Below are 22018 nucleotides of genomic sequence, written 5' to 3' on the forward strand. Positions count from 1 at the left end.
GACTACTCAATCCGCCTTCTTCTTTACCATAGTGAATGGAGACAGTATCTCATTACTGAAAGTCAGGAAAAATGAAAGAACAAAAAAAGATTATTTCTCACAAATAAATTATATAGTTTGTTTATCTAGAGTGAAGATAGATTATAAATATAAAATTATTACTCCCAGGTTTAATACATCTTGGTAAATATTACTAGTATGCCTGAAAATATTTTTACTGGACACTAAGTATGAAATATTTCAAAGGGACTGTGGTGGAAAGTTGTGTCTCCAGGGCATACTCTGAAAGAAAATCTCCTCTTTGTATTCCTCAGGATATAAGGAAGAAAGTTGTTCAAGATAAACCTTAACAGAGTCCTTGGTTTCTCATGTAATAATCAGATATCTTGCAGACAATCTCAATGAACATATTTATTTTTTCAGTGTTTTTTTTCCTGCCCAAAAATTTAATATCTGACTTAATTTGGTTCGGCAGTGTACTAATGAGGTAAAAATGATGGGATTAATTCTGTTTTAGCTCTAGAGGTCAGTGAACAGCACCCAACTTAACAAAAATGAGCTCTTGAATGACCCCAGAGAAATTGTGCTTGACTCAGAACAAGTCTATCAATATACACAAAAGATAATGCTTTGTTGAATATGTGTCAAAACCTTCATCTTTGAATTTAAGGGAAACACATTAATTTTCACAGAGAACAACTATAATGGCTTGCTTAATGTCTCACAATGTATATCTAGGACAATCAAGAAGAAATACTTGAGAAGCTCAATACTGTCTTGTTCAAATTGACCTCTCCTATTTTATATAGTCATGATGATATTTTGTCCAGCCTCAAGATATATACTTAATCAGTCTTGCACTTATAAGGTCCACAAACAAGTAAATAAATGAAAATAGAAACAATCTCCTTTTCTGTTTATGGGAGAACCCTTTGGACCAAGAGTGAAGAGGAAGGTTCCCAGCAGTGCTTTGGGTCTTGGGGGATCACCTCCTATAATATCCAACCCAGATGTGCAGGTGCTTGAGGCCAAAGTACAGGGGGCCTACCAGGACCATTCCTGAAGTACTTGGAGGCCAAGAGGTGCTGAGGAACAAAATCAGGGCTCTGAGCATGCAAGAACTATGCTCAGGCCCATTGAGCCATCGCTCCAGCCTCATACCTGATGATGAAGTTATGAAAACAAATCAACTACAACTCAAAAACTCAGTTTATATGCCTTAATAGTCAGGCGGTAAGGTGCTTGCCTTGCATTCAGCCAACATCCCTGCCCCCACCATCTTCATTTGAATCCCCCCAGCACTATACTACTGAGCACTGCTGGGAGTGGCCCCAAAACTACATATACAAAGAAACACACACACACACGTGCACACATAAGTTATATAAATAATGGAGTGAGAGAAATCTACAAAACTTTGCAGATGCTACTGCTCAGGAAACTAGATCCACTCTTTTTGGTTTTGGGGCTACACCTGATTGTGCTCAGCAATTACTCCTGGCTCTGCACTCAAGGATTACTCGTGGCAGAGCTCTGGGGACCATATAGGATACCAAGGATTGAACCTAATTGGACACATGCAAGGCAAGCACCTTAGCCACTGTTCTATCTTTCCAGCCCCTAGGCCCACATTTTCAATGTGATGTGTCATCTAACTAGGCCACAACAATAAGAAAAGGGCCTCATAATTATCCAGGATATTCAGAGGAAAAGGATAGTGAAAAATAAGGTTAACATAAAAACTTAGCAGACTGAGAATGAAGATAAATAGACCTTCACTCTCAATCAAAAATAGAAATGACTGATATTATTACAGGAGTAAATAAGACAGAATGAAAAATATATAAGGTAGTTGTGCAGAAAAAAAGTCATTTTTATATCTGATAGTTCATAATGGGGGTGGGGAAATCCATGCTTTTGATATTATGATCTATATTCGGGCTGGAGTGATAGCACAGCGGTTAGGGCATTTGCCTTGCACGCAGCCAACATGGTCTACCCGAGTTTGATTCCTCCGCCCCTCTCGGAGAGCCCGGCAAGCTACCGAGAGTATCTTGCCGCACAGCAGAGCCTGGCAAGCTCCCCATGACGTATTCGATATGCCAAACACAGTAACAACAAAGTCTCCAATGGAGACGTTACTGGGCCCGCTCGAGCAAATCGATGAACAACAGGAGGGCAGTGACAGTGACAGTGATCTATATTCAAAAATTCTCCAACATAGAGGGGAGGAAGATTGGAGTGGGGAAAAGGAGAGTTTGTTTATTAGAAAACAGATCAAACTATGAAGGAAGATTTTCTAAGTTTAGTTTCTAGCTCTGTCACTTACTAGGTGTGTTTTAGCAAGTTTTTAATTTATCTGTGGCTTAGTTGTCTTATCTATAAAAATTTTTAATAGAACTTACTCATAAAGTAGTTATGAGAATTTTGTGGGGTCATCACGATCACGATCACCCTGTTGTTCTTTGATTGCCTCGAGCAGGCACCAGTAACATCTCCTTCTTCCTAGCCCAGAGATTTTAAAAGAGCCATTTCAATGCTCTTTCAGGGTTAGGAGAATGAGACCCATCATTGTTACTGGTATTTGGCATATTGAGTACAACACAGGAAGTTTGCCAGACTCTGCCATGCAGGCAGGATACTTTTGGTAGCCTGCCAGGTTCTCCAAAGGAAAAATGAGACAATAAGATGTGGCGCGGCCGCAAATGCGGCTGTGCACTTCCGGGAGCTGGGTTTTATAGTCTCTGTGTCTTGGCCGTTGATGGGACCAACCTGGCGTTGGCAGCAGCTGGTGGGTGTGACGCCTACCTACTGGAAGATGGGGGTCTGGGTGGAGAAGGCCCAGTCCCAATCCGAGCAGGCTTGGAGAGCTCAGCCCCGGGACCCGCATGCCTGGGTTCCTCTGCCAGTTCTTTCATGCATGAGGCTTGTCCGGACACGTGGAGAGTGGTCTCAGCATGGCTGTGGCTGGGTCAGGAGGTCCTCAGCTGCTGGGGCTCTGCTCAGGAGCAGGGGGAGAGGGAAACTCAACCCCTCCAAGGGGCCCCGGTGAGGACAGCCAGGCACGAGGGCAGGAGACTCTGTGGGGTCATAGATAAAGTATTTATGTGATGCTTACATACCTAATAGGAGCATTATATAATATTATTGAATAAATGCTATAAAAAGATTCACGATCATCCTGTTGTTCATCGATTGCCTTAAGCAGGCACCAGTAACGTCTCTTTCGTCCTAGCCCTAAGATTCTAAAAAGTGCAACATTCAAGGCTCTTTCAGGGTTAGGAGAATGAGACCATTGTTACTGGTATTTGGCGTATTGTGTACGCCACGGGGAGTTTGCCAGACTCTGCTGTGTGGGCAGGTTACATTCAGTAGCATGCCAGGTTGTCCAAAACAAGAATGAGATAGCACAGCGGGTAGGGCCTTGCAAGTGGCCAATATGGCCGACCCGAGTTCGATTCCTCTGCCCCTCTTGGAGAGCCTGGCAAGCTACCGAGAGTATCTTGCCCGCACGGCAAAGCCTGGCAAGCTACCTGTGACGTATTCGATATGCCAAACACAGTAACAATTGTCACAATGGAGACGTTACTGGGCCTGCTCGAGCAAATCGATGAACAACAAGAGGACAGTGACAGTGATCCATTTAGTTGGCTAAAAAATTCAAAAGTACTGGATATCAAAAAGATTATTATCAGTGATATTTAATCAGAGAATCAAAAATAGGTCTGGTACAACTCTACATTCTTTTATCCAAACTCTTTGGGGTCAGATGCATTTCTGATTTTTTTTCATATTTTAAAAATACTACATATTATACCATCTGTATTTTACTTGACATATCTTGTCTTGGGCAATAGCTCTTAATCAAATAGGTATTTCTACAGTAAAATTCATCAATACTCCAAATGAAAAAAAAAAGATGACTTTAAATAGTCATCTCAGTTCAATACCATCAACTATAAAAGGAAAGGGAATGGAGACTATAAAATAAAAATATAATAGCATAAAATATATCTTTTTGTCAGTGCCAGTGATCTAAACCAGAGCCTCACACCTGCAAGACAAGTGTTCTACCACTGAACTATAGCATAAAATATTAAAGAAAAATTTATAAAATCCCCAGCCTATATAGCACAAGATATTAAAGAAAGACTTAATTTACATTTGCTTGGAGTGTTATCTTGATTTTCCCATCCTGACACATTTTACTTACCACAAAAAGAAACCCAACTTATTGTCATTTAAGCAAAGTGCTTCTGCATTGTTATAAAAATCACCTAAATTAATCTTAGAAGGCCCTGGTATCTGGGGGTATGTACATATTTTTATATATTTTATCAAACTGGGGTTGGCCATATGCTAGGTAAGCACTTTAAACCTTATTCTATCTTTGCAGCCCAACACACTGATATTCTAAAGTAACCGAGGAAAATAGTCTGGAGGTCACCACAAAACTAAGTTCAATAGTACTTTTCAATCCAGATAGATTCATTCTGTAAAAAGGTCCAGCTTTCTTCCTGTCTCTAACCTCATCCATATGTTAGATCTGATGAGGGAATTACTTTTAAGAAGAAAGCATGGCTCAATGACAAATTATATGCCTGGCAGGTTGTGGGCGTGGGTTCAGTCCCCACCACTATAGACATAAAAATAATAATAAAGAGATGGAAGAAAAGGCAATGATGCAAGTAAGAATTTAGGCCACAGGCTTGGCAAAAAGTATCAAGAATAACTACTTTTTTCAAATTATCACACATGCATTCAAAATATTATTTCATTGATAATAACTAAAGATAAGAGAATCTTTTTAACATGTTACTTTTACCTTTTTTCTATTACCTTTAAAGCAGGAAAAAACACCAAAGTCTTCAAATAGTGTTGCCCCAGATTATGCAAGGAATTTATAGCATAATTACTTAAGAGATAATGGAAATTGAGATTTCCACAGGAAGAGAAGTCCTAAGACATAGTAGTGCACACATCTGAAGCAAGTACTATTAACCAAAGACCCCAGGAGGGGAAAAATTAGATTAAAAAAAAAAAGATAAAGCCAGACAACTGATACCAAAAAAAGATTAGATAATGAGATCCAGTCTAAGTAATTACTGACCTCTTTGTTCTCAAGTTGCATATTATTATTTAGTTTCATCTGGATAAAAACATTTTGATGGTGTTGTGGGTAAGAGGATGAGTGGTTTTTCCCAGCTCTTACAGCATCAAAGGATAGGGTTCTGCTTACGTGATTTTGAGAGCTGGTTCAATATCATGTTAGCATTTAAGGAGTTAAATCAAAGGTTCACTTCAATAACTCCAACAAAAAAATCTGCCCTTGGTTAGTGAATATTTAAGATCACTATTATAGACTGTTTCAGAGCACAATATAAACTTAGTATTTCTGACCCTTGTCTTCAACTCCCTAAATTGGAATAAAACCAGAAAAATGCCTGAGGAACCACTTCACACCCCAAACACGTGCAAACTTTGTTCAACAGAACACTTCACTGCCAAAATGGAGTTGGCAGAAGTTTGGAGCAAAGGCCCCCAGGCTGCATGATTTGCTGGCACCAAGAGCTTAAAAATCTTCACATAATACTGTTGAATTTGAATTCTACCAATTTGCTTGAGATTCTTTCTCCAACATTGATTTGAGAAAGATGAAAGTTTCCATCAAGAAAGACTTTTATTAACCCTTCACTCTTTACCAAGAAATATTTTATTTCCTATTACTGATTTTCAGACTACATAGTCCTTGATATTTGTGTTTACTCTGTAAATCTAAAGCAGTATACTTTGAAATGCTTGTAAATCCAATTGTGTTAAGTTGCTTAAAGAGGTATAAGGAGAACAATTATGAACATAAAAAATTATGACAAAATTGTATTAGAAAATGTTGATCCAATATCACACACAATTCTTATTTTCAGAAAATGTAAGACTAAAGTATAGAATATTTGTAAATTGCATTTTATTTATATTGGGGGCCACATCCAGCTGTGTTCAGGGTCCACCCTTGGCTCTTTGCTCAGGGATCACTCCTGGCAGGGCTTGGGGAGAGCATATGCAGTGCCTAGAACTCAGGTCTATCACTCCACCCACTGGACTATCTGTATGGTTCACAACATTTGGTTTAGTGTGTCTCCTTAATTCTTTGAGTTTGTGATGAGTGATGGTTTACTCAGCTATGAACAATTTAGAGAAGAGAAGGAGCCAAGAAGATTCCTCTTCCACAAGCTTCAACAATAAAACCTGGCATCTATAAAACTTAGTCTTAAGCTTATAGATGCCTCATAAAACGTTGAGATGCTTGGCTTGCCTTGGTAGGATATCATGGCTATTTCAATAAGAGATTTTGTTGTTGTTATTATACCAGTAATTGAACCCACAGTCTCACAACATGTAAAGGACTCATTCCTGGGTACCATCCTTTGCCCAACAGATCAAGTACAGAGTAAAAATGCCACTATTATACACATGCAGGGCTTTTCCCCTGTAACTTCCTCAATCTTTCCCCCTTGGGAGCTTCATGAATTTATTCATTTCTCTGAAGGCCTTTTCTTTCCTTCTCTAGAACTTTCTAAGCATTCTCATTTATCATTTATTTTCATCAGCTTCTAATCTCTACTATACAGTTCGAAGTGTTTAATACAAATCACTCTTGAAGGCATCAAGTTGGAGACCAGTGTAGATTGGTTATGGAGGGAGTGGTTGGTGGAGAGAGAAGGATGCTGGGCATCAATCCAGGGAATCACAAATTCAAGGACAGTGCTCTGTTGCTGAGCCACACTGTAGATGCCACATTGTCACCAAGACTGTAGGTTTTAAATATACTTCTACAGTAGTGCTGCCACCTAAAGATGAGGTGTATATAAAATTCAAAAGAACTTACACTTCCCTCTTGCCTCTAAAATGTTCTCACCACTAATAAACATTGTTAATATGGAAACTGAGTTGTTTCAACATAATTTTTACGAAGCTGTCATTTTCTGTGGCAGAAAGTTTCAAACGGTAACTTGTGTCCACAAATACCTTTTTTTGCTGACATTGTGTTCTCCCTACAATATAGGGGCAGGAGGAGCATCCAGACAATTGAAGAATTTGGGATTACTAGATAAAATAGATGACCCTAAATCTAAGGTATTTCCCTCTATGAAATACACATTTTTTTGCAACGCTGATTTATATTATTGCAACACAATTTTCTCATCTATAAAATGGGGTTAATTACACCTGACTTCTACTAACCCTGCAGGCTTAGCTAGTTATTTTCTTGGAAAAGGCCCCACAATAAGAGAATTTAAAAATCACCTAAGTGCGTAGTACAAGGTTGCCTTGGGTGTATCACAAAGTAACTTCAAAGTGAAATATACTCAATAAGACAGAACAGTGACTAAAATCACTGATGGACTTTCCTGAGCTCTACTCAACTCCTAAAAAGACGGTGAAGGCAGTTTCGTATCTATACTGCAGTCACGTTTGTTTTTTTTAACGGATCCACCTTCTAGGACCGCAGAGTCGCACGATGGAGATAGCCCGCAAAACCTGTGGAAAGTCGCCGTGCACCCAAAATCTTGTCAGACTCTACTTTTCCATGACATCTTTCAGGACATTCCCGATTCCTGCCTTCCTTCCCAGCAGCGCAACGTATGAACTCGTTCATTATATTCTCTTCCTCTTTCGGCCCAAGGACGCACAAGTAATAGTTATGTGGGGGGGGGGGGGGGGGGGTTGCCCTGAGTCACACACAGTCCCTCAAAAGGGCCCAGTTTCACCTACGGCGCGTGGGAGGCCGGGCAGGCGCCCCACGCTTCCTGTCAGGGATTCCTGGGGCCAGAGGCGGAATGTCTTAGCTTTTTTTTTTTTTTAATGCTAATTCTGCCCTCCTCGACCCTCTCCGCGGGCATCTGAAGGCCAAGGTGAGACCCTCCCGGGAGATGAAAGGCCGATTGCCCCCGGGAATGCGAGCGGAAGGGGGGGGGGGGTGACGCGGGGATAGCTGTTCGGACGACGCCGCAGAGGGCCCGAAGTTAAAACTGACGCAGGCCCCACGGGGTTCTAGCCCCGCCTGAGCCTCTCTCGGGCCTGCAGAGCCCTTCGCGGGAGGAGTCCTCTCCGGGGCGCTCCGGGCAGAGGGCGGTGGAAGTGCGGGGAGCGAGGCCCCAGGCAGCGCTCCCCTCTGAAGCGCCTCAAGGCCTGGGCCGCGGGCTGTTGACGCGCCAACGGCGGCGAGGGCGCGCGCACGCGCGGGAGGAGGGCGGAGGGAGCGCGCTCGGCGGCCGCAGCCGCAGCAACTGAAACGGAGGGACGAGAGGGCGGAGGGCGCGAGCCGGAGGGAGGGGGGGTGGAGGGGGGGCTGGAGCGGGGGAGTGTGTTTGTGTGTATGTGTGTGTGTTTGTGTGTGTGCGTGTCTCTGTGTGTGTGTGTTAGGGGGGCAGATGGTGGGGAGCGCGGAGCGCGCGCTGACGTCGCCCGGAGTCACGCACGGAGCGCCGGGTTACGCGCCGACGTCTGGCTGCCACGACTTGCCGTCTGCGGCGGCGGCGGCGGCGGCGGCGGCGGCGGCGGCGACGACGAGAGGATCCCGCAGGGGAAGGAGGAGGAGGAGGGAGAGCCGTGGGGGCTGTGAGTGAGCCGGAGAAGCTGGGTGTGAGCCGGGCTTGCCCGCGGGAGGGAGAAAAGCGAGAGCTGAGCCAGCCATCTGAGCCGCCTCCTCCTCCTCCCCTCGGCGTCCCGCCCCCGCCCTCCCTCCTCCCTCCTCAGCCGGCCGAGCCCGAGTGAGGCGCAGCTCGGCTCGCGCCGCTGTCCAGGACAGGTGTGCGCGCGCGCGCTCTCCTTCCCTCCCCCGGCGCGCGCCCGCCGCGCGCGCGCCCGCCCTCCCTCCCTCCAGCCCGCGCCCTCCCTCACCTGCGCCAGGACAGCGCCCGCCCGCTCGGGTAAGCCCCTCGCGACCTTCCCTGCAGCCACTGTTTGAGGTGCCGCCCACCCCATCCCCTCTAATCGCCCTCTCAGGCCCGGAGAATGAGAACTGTACTATGTAGACATCCCCGCACCCTCCCTCTAGGGACCCCGGCAGTGCAGCAACGCCCCCCCACCCCTCCCTGAGCTCACGAACGAATGAACTCGCTCCCACCTCCAGAAGAGAGCAAAATCACACGCCCCTTAAAAAAACAACCCCCTCCCCCCACCAAAAAAAAAAAAAAACACCCGCATCTCGGCGGGCGCTGGGGAACACCAAAGGTGCGGATCCTTTAGGCATTCCTGAGCTCCGTTTTCCCCCGGCCCTTCTCCCGGGCCAGGGGACAGTGCGCCAGACGGGGCTGACACTCCCTGCACACCACCCCTGGCTGGAGGGGAGAGGACGTGGGGCTCCACTCCTCTCTTCTCGGTCCAACATCACCCACCCACCCCCGATCCCCGCATGCACCCGCTTAAGGACGTGTTGGAAAAATTAAAAGGAAAGCTTTGGTGCTGACATCGCAGATGAGGCCAGGCCTAAGGATGGGGGGGCGGGGGCAGCAAGGCATTTTTGCTACCCCTAGAGCTAGATCGGTTTGATGGCCGCTGCCTTCGTTGGGGCAAAAACAAAAAGGCTGTGAAGCAGGAGGGGGCTTCCCTTTCCGCGACAGTGGGTACTAGAAGCGGCCGAGCTATCTGTAAGGGACAGGACCCCCACAGATATATGTGCCTGGAGGCTGAACTCGGGTAGAGAAAGGCCCAAGAGTCTAGCAGGGGCAACTTTCTTTTGGTTCCTTGCTGTCTGCCCCTGACTAAAATGCCACTCTCGTTTCCGCTGTCTCGGTGGGACCCTGTTGAAGGTTCTAATTCGTTCGTCTCCTGGTCCCTCACGTTTCTTTAGGGCCAGGCGCTTTGGGACCGGTTTTTGTAGCAGTGTCTATGCTTGTGTCCCGCGTCCTTGGAAGGGGGGGAATCCCATTGCATTACAATAGAATGAATTTGAGCTTGTCATCTTTGGTAGATGGTCGGAGAAGAAAAGGCAGTTTTTGATTACTTCAGACCCCCAACTGCAGCTCCCTGCCTCAACTGACGTTTTCAAATTGCGGCTTTGAAAATTGGGAGTGTTGGCTTGAATGTGCAGAGTTGCTGATTTCATTCCTTTGGGTGCTAGTAAAACCATTTAAGTATCAGCCAGAAAAAGAGCTATTAACATTCGCATCGGTTCTGTTTGGACCTTTTGGGTACATAAAATGTCGGGCTCATTGATCGAATTTAGAATGTGTGTATGTTTATTTAACTCTTCTGCAAATGCCTAAAATGAAAATGATTTTATGAAAGAATTTGGCGAGGGTTCTACCACAGGGCTTGTTTTTTTGATATTTTAAATGTTTAATATTTTTAACTTTAAGCATCAGAATAGCATCTAAGAGGCATAATTTTAAAGAATAGGTGAGCTAAAGGAAAGGATGCGTCTTTTGAAAAGGGTTGGTGAAATACTTTTAGTCTTGTTTTTTGTTAAATATTAAGATTTACTTACGAGTAAATCTTATTTTCTTTATAAATAGCCATTAGAAGAAATGGGTAATTCCTCCACTTTTAACAATTGCAGTACAACATTCCAAATAGTTTTAATGATTTGGGCACTGAAGATAATTGTCTGGTTTAAGACAGGCATTTAACCTAAGGCGCACTTAAAACAGGTTCTTATGTTCTTGTTTCTTGTTTATTTTGGAAATCTGTGATTTTTCTAAAATATTAATCAACATGTTATTCCTGTTTGGACCTCCATAATCAAAAAAAGGCTTATCACCCCAAAGTAGATTGCCTTGCCTTAAGTTTGTGTAGTAAATGTGTGTGTTGATTTTCCCTTTTGAAAAATCAGAGCTAAATTAGATTATTTTAGAATCATCCATGTAGTTCAGACAGAGGAAAATTGAGGCTTTTTGCCTTTTTGTGCTCCCTAATGTCTTGTTTCACTTGTGTACAATTTTTTGCTGGGAAAAATGTGTAAAAGACAGATAATGCGATTAAAATACAATCTATTCTCTTCAAAATGTGTGTGCAATGTTAATTTTAAAATAGCACAAGAATCTGGAGACATTTATGAGGAGAAAGGGGATTTTTTGGTGATTTTTCATTGGTATATATTTTGTTTTATATTAGTATATTTCGTTTGCCCTCCATCTTTTCTACATTATAATTAAATTATAAATTTAACTTTGTAACTAAGTGTTTTAAATTAAATTCAAACAGCTAGAACTGTAACTGACTTCATTTGTCAAGTTGATGTGTGATTCTGGTAACAGTGGCTACAAACCTAACTTTAAAATTACATTTAAGTTCTAATCTTTTTGTTGTAAGACTGTTCTGGGAAAACTTTGTTCTCCCTAAATTATATTCTCTAATCTAAAGAAAGACACCTTTCCCATCCACACATCCCAACCTGATCAAAAGTTTACATTTACAGGGCTATCCTGAAGCTAATTCTCATGTTAGAGTAGTGAAAATATGTTACATATCTAATTATTCATTGAATTGCTTTGGGAGAGGCATTAACCATTTTGCTTTTCAGATAAAAGTAGGCAAGATGATAGCATGTGACAGAAATTTTATACATACATGATAACAAAATAACTATATAGTTATTTTGAAAGATCCACAGATATTCGCTTATTTGAGCTTAAAATTCCCAGTTTGAGCATACAAATAAAATTTAATTTGTACCTTGCCTAGAAACTTGAGCAGTTGTCTCTGTGTTGGGGAACTTAGAACTCAGTTCCTGGGGATTGTAGTTCTTTTTCGAAAGTGAGGCTACTACCAAATTCAAATCACTTCAGAAGTTCTGAATGGAAATATTTGAGACAAAGGGCAAGAATTTTAGGTTCCAAAGTTGGTGGAAGAAGTCCACGGTGTTGAGCCCTAGTTTTCTGTCCTGGGGGAAGTGATCATTAGCATTTATGAATAGCCGGAACAGACGGGCAGTGCCTTCTCATTGCAGTTCCATTTTGAATTCTTGTTGGGGGTAAAGGCTTGGCTCTGCGGTAGGTAAACCCTTGAGGAATAGCAGTGGCCCTTCTAGATAGGGTTTTATGAGATCTTAGGCTCAGCGGAGGAGAGAACTGCCCGCTTTCCTGTTTCTGCGCAGAGACCCTGCCGATCTACCTTCGCGTCCCTGTTTAGGGCTGGGGGTCTATCCAGGGTCCTGATCGCTACCATGCACGCCTGGAGGAGACGCCACTTCTTCACACGTGTATTTTTGTGCAGTGAAAATTATGCCAACCATTTCTATGTACCCCTTCTCGACAAATCTGGGGACAGGGAAGGAAGTGCAGAAAAATCAGTACTGAAAAGATCCTACTTGGTACTTGAGGGTACGCCCAAACTAAGAGGAAGTTTTATGAGGTCCAAAGCCTGGCTCTCCGTCAGAGTGGGTCTCCCCTTCAGGGAACTATTTCAGATACCACTGGACAGGTGGGTGGTCTGGGGCATAGAGCTACTCCGTTTGCTATTTGGTAGTCAGGGTGCTCTGCCCTATTTTTTTCCTCTTTAACAGGGAAGTAACAAACTCAGTCCAGAAGTGCAATCGCTAATGCTGGGTAGGATGGGGCCCTTCTTGAGAGAAAAAGGAAGCTGTGAGTATCTGGCAGGCTGGTTTGCCTGGGAGGTAAAAGGATATATTAGGGGACTTTGAGGGCTCAGGCATTGATACAGTCTATGCTCCGGACCGGCCAAGCCTCTTACTCATTAGCCCTCTTTACCTTTCTCTTTTCTAGGAAGCTTGGGCAACCAGGTACCCAGCTCTTCCTGGGGCTAGGAAAAAGGGAGCCGCATCTTAAGGGGTTTGGAAATGTTCACTGGGGAAAGAACCCACTGATGGGTTAAGAATGATCATCTCAGGATGAGGCAGCGATCTATGCTTGAAAATGCTAGTCAGACTGAGAGGTCTGTATCCTTTGAGCCCCCTGCAGAGGTGATGAGAAGGGTATTCGGCATTGTCTGGAGTCCTTTGGAGATAGGCCTTAGTTTTCCCACAGGTACCGGTACTGCAAAATGCAGTGAGGGAGAGGGAGAGTTCACTTTTATCTGGGAAAAGGAAAACAGGCCTAATCTGCCTCAGACCTGGAAGAGGACAAATCTGCTATATCTGAGTCCCCTTCTGAGACTAGAGAGACCCCCTTTTAGCTTTGACAGCCCAAAGACTCATTGGTTAATTAATGGTTGGAAACATAGCTGTCCCCCCCCCCTAAAAATCCGTGATCTTTTAAATGCTTCACTTTTGGGGAAGACACTTCGGAGTTTCTGGGAGGAGGGGTAGGTAAAAGGGGCAATCGAACCTGCATTAATGAATCCCCGCATTAATGAATCCCGTAAGGAAATGCGTTTCCCAGGAAATTCCTGACATTTTTAGCTTGTGAATTTCCTAAAGCCTGCTGGTTTTTCTCCTTTCTGGGTCCTTTCAGGGAGGAAGAAGAGTGGGCTAGGTGCTGAAGGCTCTTTCGGCAGGGCCTGGTTCATCTGCAGAGCTGGCCGGCTACCCAGGCTGGGCTCAGCCCTGAGCAGGGTGCCCCCCTTCCCCAAATCTCGGAAGGAGGAGGAGGGGGAGGCAGGCGGGCGGCCGTGGTCCCGAAGGGGCATGGCTGAAGGTTTTTGGGTGAGTGTGGGGTTTCTAATTTTGATTGTTGCTTGGGGGGAAGAGCAGAGCCAACGGGAACCGGCACTGCGGGCACCCCGGCCCTGGTGCGGCTGCCGTCCTCTGCTCGGCTCCCCCCGCCGGTGAGTGCGCCCGCCCGCCCCGACTGTGCGGGGCTGCGGTTGGGGGGAGGGGGGAGCGGGATCATCTGAGGCCAGAGCCGCTGCCGTGCGCGGGGAGGGGGAGCGGCGGGAGCTAGGGGAGGGAGAGGGGAGGGACAGGCTAGGTGTCTGCTGCTCCGCGCCACTGCTGCCGGTGCCCGGTCCTCATCCCTGGCAGCCCCTTCTGCAGCTAAGGGCTCACCACCTCTCCTCTTCTGAGCCCCTCTGCGGCCAGGGCTCTGCTCTGCGGTAGGAGACAGCCCAGCCGGGCGGTGGGTGGGTCTGTCTGGGTTTGGGTCTGGGTCTGGTTTGGTCTGCCTGGGGCCCGCAGGGGAGGGGATGGCTGTGACTCGGTATCCCCTCTCTGCAGCGGGCTCAGTGGTGCTGCGCAGGCCCCTCCCCCACATCCTCTCTTTGGGGTCACTGGAAAGCAGACCTCAGGCCCTCTCCCCGTGCATAGTGTGGCAGCCCCCTTCTCACCCCTCGTCCCTCAACTCCCCGGGCAGAGGCCGCCCAGGGTCTGGCCAACAGCGACAGCCACAGTGGTTGGTGGCGGTGGCAGCAGCTGCGACGCGGCGCGTCCCACTCCTCCCCCCCACCACCAGGGGTGTGGGGTGAGGGCTGGCGGGTGGGCGCCGCCTGGCGGGCGGGCGGACGGGGGCTACTCGTGGGGAGGGGGCTCAGGTCACGTGCTGGTGGGCGGGTGGGCGCGTACAGTAGGGCGCCCTGCTACTGTACAGGGGAGTCAGTGCCCTGTTACCGGGTCTCGTCTGTCTCGTCTCTCCCGCAGATCTCGCGAGAGTGGCTGACTGGCTGTGGGGGTTGCGGCGGCAGCAGGCGGAGCCGGGGAGGGAAAGCAGCGGCGGCTGAGGCGACTGAGGCGGCGGCGGGCGGAGCGGCAGGCGGCGGCGCGGCGGCGGCGGAGCGCAGCATCATGGCGGACCGAGACAGCGGCAGCGAGCAGGGTGGTGCGGCGCTGGGCTCGGGCGGCTCCCTGGGGCACCCGGGCTCGGGCTCGGGCTCCGGCGGGGGCGGTGGTGGCGGCGGGGGCGGCGGCGGCAGTGGCGGCGGCGGCGGCGGCGGGGCCCCGGGGGGGCTGCAGCACGAGACGCAGGAGCTGGCCTCCAAGCGGGTGGACATCCAGAACAAGCGCTTCTACCTGGACGTGAAGCAGAACGCCAAGGGCCGCTTCCTGAAGATCGCAGAGGTGGGCGCGGGCGGCAACAAGAGCCGCCTCACTCTCTCCATGTCAGTGGCAGTGGAGTTCCGCGACTACCTGGGCGACTTCATCGAGCACTACGCGCAGCTGGGCCCCAGCCAGCCGCCCGACCTGGCCCAGGCACAGGACGAGCCGCGCCGGGCGCTCAAGAGCGAGTTCCTGGTGCGCGAGAACCGCAAGTACTACATGGATCTCAAGGAGAACCAGCGTGGCCGCTTCCTGCGCATCCGCCAGACGGTCAACCGGGGGCCCGGCCTGGGCTCCACGCAGGGCCAGACCATTGCGCTGCCCGCACAGGGGCTCATCGAGTTCCGTGACGCCCTGGCCAAGCTCATCGACGACTACGGAGTGGAGGAGGAGCCGGCCGAGCTGCCCGAGGGCACCTCATTGACTGTGGACAACAAGCGCTTCTTCTTCGATGTGGGCTCCAACAAGTACGGCGTGTTTATGCGAGTGAGCGAGGTGAAGCCCACCTACCGCAACTCCATCACGGTGCCCTACAAGGTGTGGGCCAAGTTCGGACACACCTTCTGCAAGTACTCCGAAGAGATGAAGAAGATCCAGGAGAAGCAGAGGGAGAAGCGAGCTGCTTGTGAGCAGCTCCACCAGCAGCAGCAGCAGCAGCAAGAGGAGACCGCCGCTGCCACCCTGCTGCTGCAGGGTGAGGAAGAAGGGGAAGAAGATTGATCAAACTGAATGAAAAAAAAAAACCCACATGCATACACACACACACACACACACACACACAGCGCCACACACAGAGAAAATATACTGTAAAGAGAGAGAAAATTAAAAAAAGTTAAAAAGTTTAAAAAAATAAACAAAACTTAACTCCAAGGGAGCACCACCCACAGAACCTCCACCAACTGACAGTTTCTCTTCTTGACTTGCCACCCATCGCTGGATGTTGTCCACTTTATCCACCATATAAAACAGTAAGCAGCTGCTAAAAACAAAAAACAAAAAAAAATACAAAAAGTAATAACATTATATGAACTGTGTTTCCTACTTGATTAAAAAATATAAAGAACTGAGTGTTTATTTCCCTAATTAACCAAGAACTTTTGTACACGTTTAAGCTATTATTATTAAAAGTGTTTGCAAAATGGTCAAGATTATAATATTGCTGAATTATATAAAAGTCCTTTTCATGTTGAGCTAACGTTTGACTTTAGCACAAAAAAGAGATATTTTAGAACACGTAAAATAATATTTTTAGTTTTTCTCATTTTGTTACCAAATTTCAAACCTTACATGGAGGTTATTATAGTATATTTGACACCCTATATACCTGTGATTAGAGATGTGTATATATATTTGAGGGCTAGGCATGCTGTGTGTCTGAGCTTTGTCTAAATGTTATGCAGAAGTTTGTAGAGTTAAAGGTACGTAGGTTAAATTCATGCAAGGTAAACAATAAGTGCTCTCTTTTATACAATATGCATTGCATCTGGACCTTAAACATATAAAATGGTCAGTGAAACTTCTGTGAACATGAAGAAATTATTAAAAAAGGCATTTAAATGAAATTTGCTAAGTTGTGATTTTTATGGTTGGAACCAAAGTTATTCAAATAGTAAAAGGAAAAAGAGAAAGAAAAAGGAAATTCCCATAATATTTTTCTGCATCTGTTTGCTTTGAGTAGGCGTTTTGTCATTGTGTATATGAGATGTACTTGTATTGTTCATAATATATTTTTTTTATTATGTGTAGAAAGATTTAAAAAACTTAACTAACGTGCAGCAATTTCCAGTGAACCTGTACTTGGACATCAGGTAGTGAGTCTTTGTGGTCACTAGCACTGTCTCCTAAACTTGTAAGAGGTCTGAGCTATCTTTTGATTTTTTTTTTTTTGCCAGTGCTATTAACTTATGTAGACCTGTTTAAAAAAAAAAAAACAGCAACACAATTATAGTTATCCTACTGAGCCATGGATTCTGAGTTTCTTTTAAAAAGTGAAAGCCAAGTTGGTGTATGTAAAGGATTTCCATGTAGCTGTGGTGCTAGTTATTACTGGCTACATTATATGCTAAGTGTATTTGTGTTCCCCAAGTGTACAAGCCTATCAAAAGTATGTTCTATAACTCATATTCAAGGTTGTAGGGTATGAAAATGCAAAGCTTAGGAGAGCACTTTACCAAGCTGGTGTCCTCCAGACCGAAATTTTTTGTAACAATAGTCTTTGACAGGTTTTCATTTAAAGATGTTCGTGTGCTTTTAATTGACAACTAACTTCTTGCTGCTGTATAGTAAAATATTAATATATTTTTATCATTAAACTGCTGCATGACTATCATCTTTGGGTGAAGAGAAAATGTTATAAAAAAAGATGCCTTAAACAGTACATTTTGGGTTGGAATTCTGTAGAAAGTATTTTGGTTAAAAAAATGTTGCAAGGGGGGATATCTTGTCTGATAGAGTTCTGGGGATAGGATTGTTTTTTGGCAAATTTAGCCATATTGATCTAACTGCTGTATGTAGAAGACACCACCTGTAGGAGCTGGAAGGTATAGGTGCTTCTGACATTGTAAAGCATTGGCCTAGGCAGGTGGAACAGTTGTCTTTTTGAAGGTTTTTATTTTTTTCTCTCTCTTTTCTGCTGGTCCTTTGGGTTTTGATTTGATATTTTAAGCTCCCTGGTTGAGTATGTTGTCTTTGTTTTTGAGATCTACTGTATGTGTTGAATAACAAGCTATTTCCATTGTACTGTGCATTTTCCCATTAAATTGTTTGCTTTTAAATATTCATACAATGTTAAATATGAGGTGACCGTACAATAGTTAGGAGTTTCTTTACTTACAAAATCACTGGAAATTATTAAATTGCTTTCCCTTTCCCCCAAGGTGCATTTTTCTTATTTCCATATAGTAAAGTTGAGCTCTAACAGTGCATAATGTGACATTTGGAATGCTTATCAACTGCATGTAAACATTAATAACCTGCACTTTTTTGTCTTAAGGTTTGTTGAGCTGTTTTGTTCACTGTACTTTAACTGTGATATGGAAAAGACTGCATTGTGTTGTTACTAGTTAGGAAAGAGAATTGCTTTGATTTTGTCTCTTGTTTACTATAGCTTTTTAAAGTTAAGCCTTGTACTACAGGTTGTTGGAGTACTCCTAGATCAGTATTTCATAGTAGCCAGCAATAAGTAGTGCAAGTCATCAAAAACACAGTAAACTTAGGCAAAGTGTCCTTTCTTTGAGATGCGAATTCTTTCACAAGGTTTTCTTTAGGGTCAGTTACCTAAAATGAAGCCTTTCTTACCTATAGACCAGATTCTGCTTTGGAATCCTACCGGATTTAGAAGCACATGTATTGTGCAATTGTCTTTACACTATTAACAGTTAAACACAATCTTACTAAGATTTTGAAACCAGTGTCTGATTTATGGCCAGTGGATTTAAAAGAAATCCACATGCAGATCTTTTAAGACTTTTTAAGAGGTGATCATAGAAAAGACTAAGTGACTGTAAAGATGCTCATTTCTGCATCTCACTTTACCTCCCCAAACACCCAACCTTCCCTTCCACCCTCTTCCTGTTTCATCCTTTTCCCATCCTTCCCTCATCTCCCTTATCCCCCAGGTGCTCGGTACTTTACCAAGGTTCTATATTTCAGTGTTTTATGTTGGAGTTTTCCCTTGTGTTTAATTTCCTAGTTGATATGCCCTGTTTGTGCTAAAACAAAAAAGGAAATGGTATATTTGACCATATGTGTTATTCATAAAGACAGTATGATCAAATGTGCCAAAAGCAAGCAAACAAAACTTAATTCCTGACAAGTATGCCTTATTTTTAATGATCTGCTTTGTCTTACAATTAAGGTCCAAGAGCTTAAACTATATTATTTGCCTAAGTATAAAAGAAAACTTGAAATGCATTGCAATATTGACCTTCTTTAAAATGAGAGACACTGTCAAGTAATTTAATCCAGAGATCAGCCACCAGATTTGAAATGCTCATATACATGTGTCTGTTTGGTGTTTTGTTTTTTTGTTTTTTTCCTTTTAAATCACCAAATCTTTTTTAAAGCTATTTTTTATTTGTGCCTCCTATTTATCATGCTGATGTTAGAAGCAACAGTCATCCAGCCACAGAGGGAGCTAAAGTTAACTAACCAGAACTGTAGAAATCATTATACATGCCTTTGATAACAAAGGAAGTTCATAAGAAAAGCCATCTCGGCTTTTCCTCCACTAGATACAGATTGGAGGTAGATGGATGAATATTTGCCAAATGAGGGGGGGGGGGGGGGAAGACAATACGAGTCAGGAAAGACTAACTTTTCCAGCTTCTCAAAAGCCATGGAGAGTAGAAACCAAAACCAACAAGGATTTAAAAAAAAAAAAAATCCACAATCTTGAAAGTCTTATTTTCTAGTTGTCCCATGCAGCGGTTGAAATTTAACTCAAAGTAGGACATAATATCAATGTGTTTTTAAGATCTTTACATCTAGAGATGGATAACTATTCCAGTTTCGTTTTTCAGGTGATGAAGAAAGCTGCTAGTAATTATAACCCCTGCTTAAAGAAGACAGATTTGGGAGCAAATACTTATTGCCTTGAAAAATAGCACTGTAATAGACTATGATAATTAGTTGTAGAATAACCTTTCTCCCTTTTAAACTATGCAAATTATTAAATAAGTGTAAATTAGGATTCAATTAAAGATAGTTGATTATATTGCAATCAGATGGCATTCACAAACTTAACTGGAGCATATACAAATAAAATCTTTTAGTCTAAGAGTTTTGTATGCTAACGGGAAAATATAATTTAGCTACCTATTCTAAAAATGGTGAATATTATTAATATTGTAAAATAGTACTGGGAAGACTGCCTCCTTTTTGAAGAGCGAGATTAAGGATTTTTATAATTGTTTTTCATCAAATTTTAATATTTTTGTCAAAAATTAGGTATTTAATTTGTAAAACAGTTTGCTTTGTACTGGCATACAGAAAATAGGGTATTGATTTTAAACTTTTTAAAGCCAAGTGATCAAGTACATTTGTAATAAAAGTCAATGGATCTATAACAGTTGTACTCACTGTTTTCATTTCTTATTAATATAGGAGTCTTATTTTTCTGCAGGAAAACTGAACTAAATTTGGGTGGAAGGGGAAAGAAAAGTCCATTGAAAATGAGAATCTGGGTGGGTACCATGCCCCAAGCACTTCATATTGTCTCTAAGTCAGTTAAGATTTGGTATGTGTATGTCATATACATGTTAATTTTTTTCTTCATTTAGAACTTGGTACTTCTTTTGTAACTTATTTTCTTTGTGAGGATTCTATAATTCATTTTTGTTTCTGTACTTTATATATATATTGCATTTGGCACTGTTGAAACTTTCTAAAGTAACTTTTCTTTTATAAGATTTTGGGTTATCTGTCAGCCATGGTGATCACATCATGGTCATGATTGTTTTATTTTAGACACCTGTTTCATCTCTTCAGTATTCCAAATCATTTTTTATGTAACACACATGAAAACACATTTCTAGATGACTCTATAGCAAGGATTTCTGAAATTGTCGACTCTGGTGGCTTTCACAGATCATAATTTATTTTATTTTACATCCAAACTTACATCTAACATTCTCTCTACCCACCGTAAAAAGTGAGATACCAAATCTAGTGACTTTTTCCCCCATTTTCCGTCTTTTAAGTATTAGAGTGATCTCATTCTGCATTCTGTGGAAAAGGACGCTAAGACAGGAAGTGTTAGCAACTTGGGTTCAGAACAATGGTGATAACTCTGAGTATAACATTTATAGTTTACCAAAGTTTAATATTTTATTTCCCCTATGAATCTGAAATAGAAAAAATTAACTCACTGAAGTTGTTTGTGCAAGGTTACTATTAAAGTTTATCATTTTTAACGCATACTTTATAATTTTTTTTACTGTAAGTCAACTTTAGGCCATACATAATCAAATACATTGTAAAGTTAAGATGATCACTGCTATAAAGTTGTTTCCCCCTAATAGTGCTAATTACTATAGAGAATTTGTTACATTTTTAGAAAAATCAAATACTAATATTTGAGGAAGTATTTAATCTTAAAACAAAACCTAAATTTGATGTTTAGGCCATTTGAACAAGAACTTCATTGCAGGTTAAGTGAAAATCATCTAAACTAGCATTAATATGAGTCAGGTAGAATTCCATGATATAAGAACAACCAAGGTGAAAGATAATAAAAGATAGTATTAATTTCAAGCCAATAATTTGTTACCATTCAGCTGCAAAACTTACTATTAAGTATTGATGGCAATTTATGTGGTTTAAAAAGTTGAATATGGAATCAAGTTATTTGTTGAAAGTATTTTTCTTAAAAATTATTTCATAGCCACTCATTTTAATTTTGTCCCCATATTTTGTTTGACATCTTTTTTCAAACCTGATGTGCTTTGCTTTTGTGAAAAAAAGTGTCTTGTTCTGTGGTAGAAACATGGTTGTGATCCTCTATATAAAAGTTACTTCCTACAGACCAGTAATAGTTTCTCATCTTGGAACTGCAAGATGTTTGTGTTCTTGTGAATATTTACTTCATTTTGATGGTTATTAGTAAGTTTCTTACATTTTTGTAGCATTTTGTGAAAGTATTTAAAGAATTTTATTTTCTTGATTTAGGGTCCACTCTATGATTCAAGAGGCCTCCAAGTTCAAGGACCAAGACCTTATAGATTTTGAAAAACATGGAAATACTCTTGTTAGCATGTGCTTTGGTTTAAACTGAATCAATACAGATGGATCCTAGGAAGGTTTGAGAAAAGGCCTTTTTCTTTCCTGAAAAAAGTCTTTATTGTAAAGTGGCAGTCAGATTTCTAGGACAGGTGACTTACGTAGTCATCTTGATTTGCTCATTGATGGCCATCCTAAATTATTAGATGTATATTAGGACTGAGTAAAAAACTCCCATTCTCTCTGAATGGATTGACAATTTCTAATGCTGGTTATTTGGTGGCATTTGACCTGATTCCCTCCCATATATATGGCATTTTATTTTTCCCACCCTCCTTTTCCTTTCTCTCCTTTTTTTCTTTGTTCTTGCCA

General features: G+C 43.1%; 1 protein-coding gene across 5 annotated transcripts in view; it reads left to right on the forward strand.

The window, feature by feature from the left end:
• The window catches only part of PURA (purine rich element binding protein A), an 89787-nt gene extending 73236 nt beyond the window's left edge, over positions 1-16551 (forward strand). For 2 of the 5 annotated variants that reach the window (XM_056124788.1, XM_056124789.1), the window contains one exon: positions 14534-16551. In XM_056124788.1, the coding sequence (XP_055980763.1) occupies positions 14678-15649 (972 nt within the window). In that variant the 5' untranslated portion in view covers positions 14534-14677 and the 3' untranslated portion in view covers positions 15650-16551. Of the gene's footprint in view, positions 1-7541; positions 7642-8418; positions 8931-13848; positions 13993-14533 lie in introns of those variants that run through there. The other 3 variants (XM_056124790.1, XM_056124786.1, XM_056124787.1) reach the window with 3 other exon arrangements.
• Positions 16552-22018: the final 5467 nt, after the last annotated feature.

Source organism: Sorex fumeus, unplaced genomic scaffold, assembly GCF_029834395.1.
Source record: "Sorex fumeus unplaced genomic scaffold, SorFum_2.1 ptg000051l, whole genome shotgun sequence".
Taxonomy (NCBI): Eukaryota; Metazoa; Chordata; class Mammalia; order Eulipotyphla; family Soricidae; genus Sorex; species Sorex fumeus.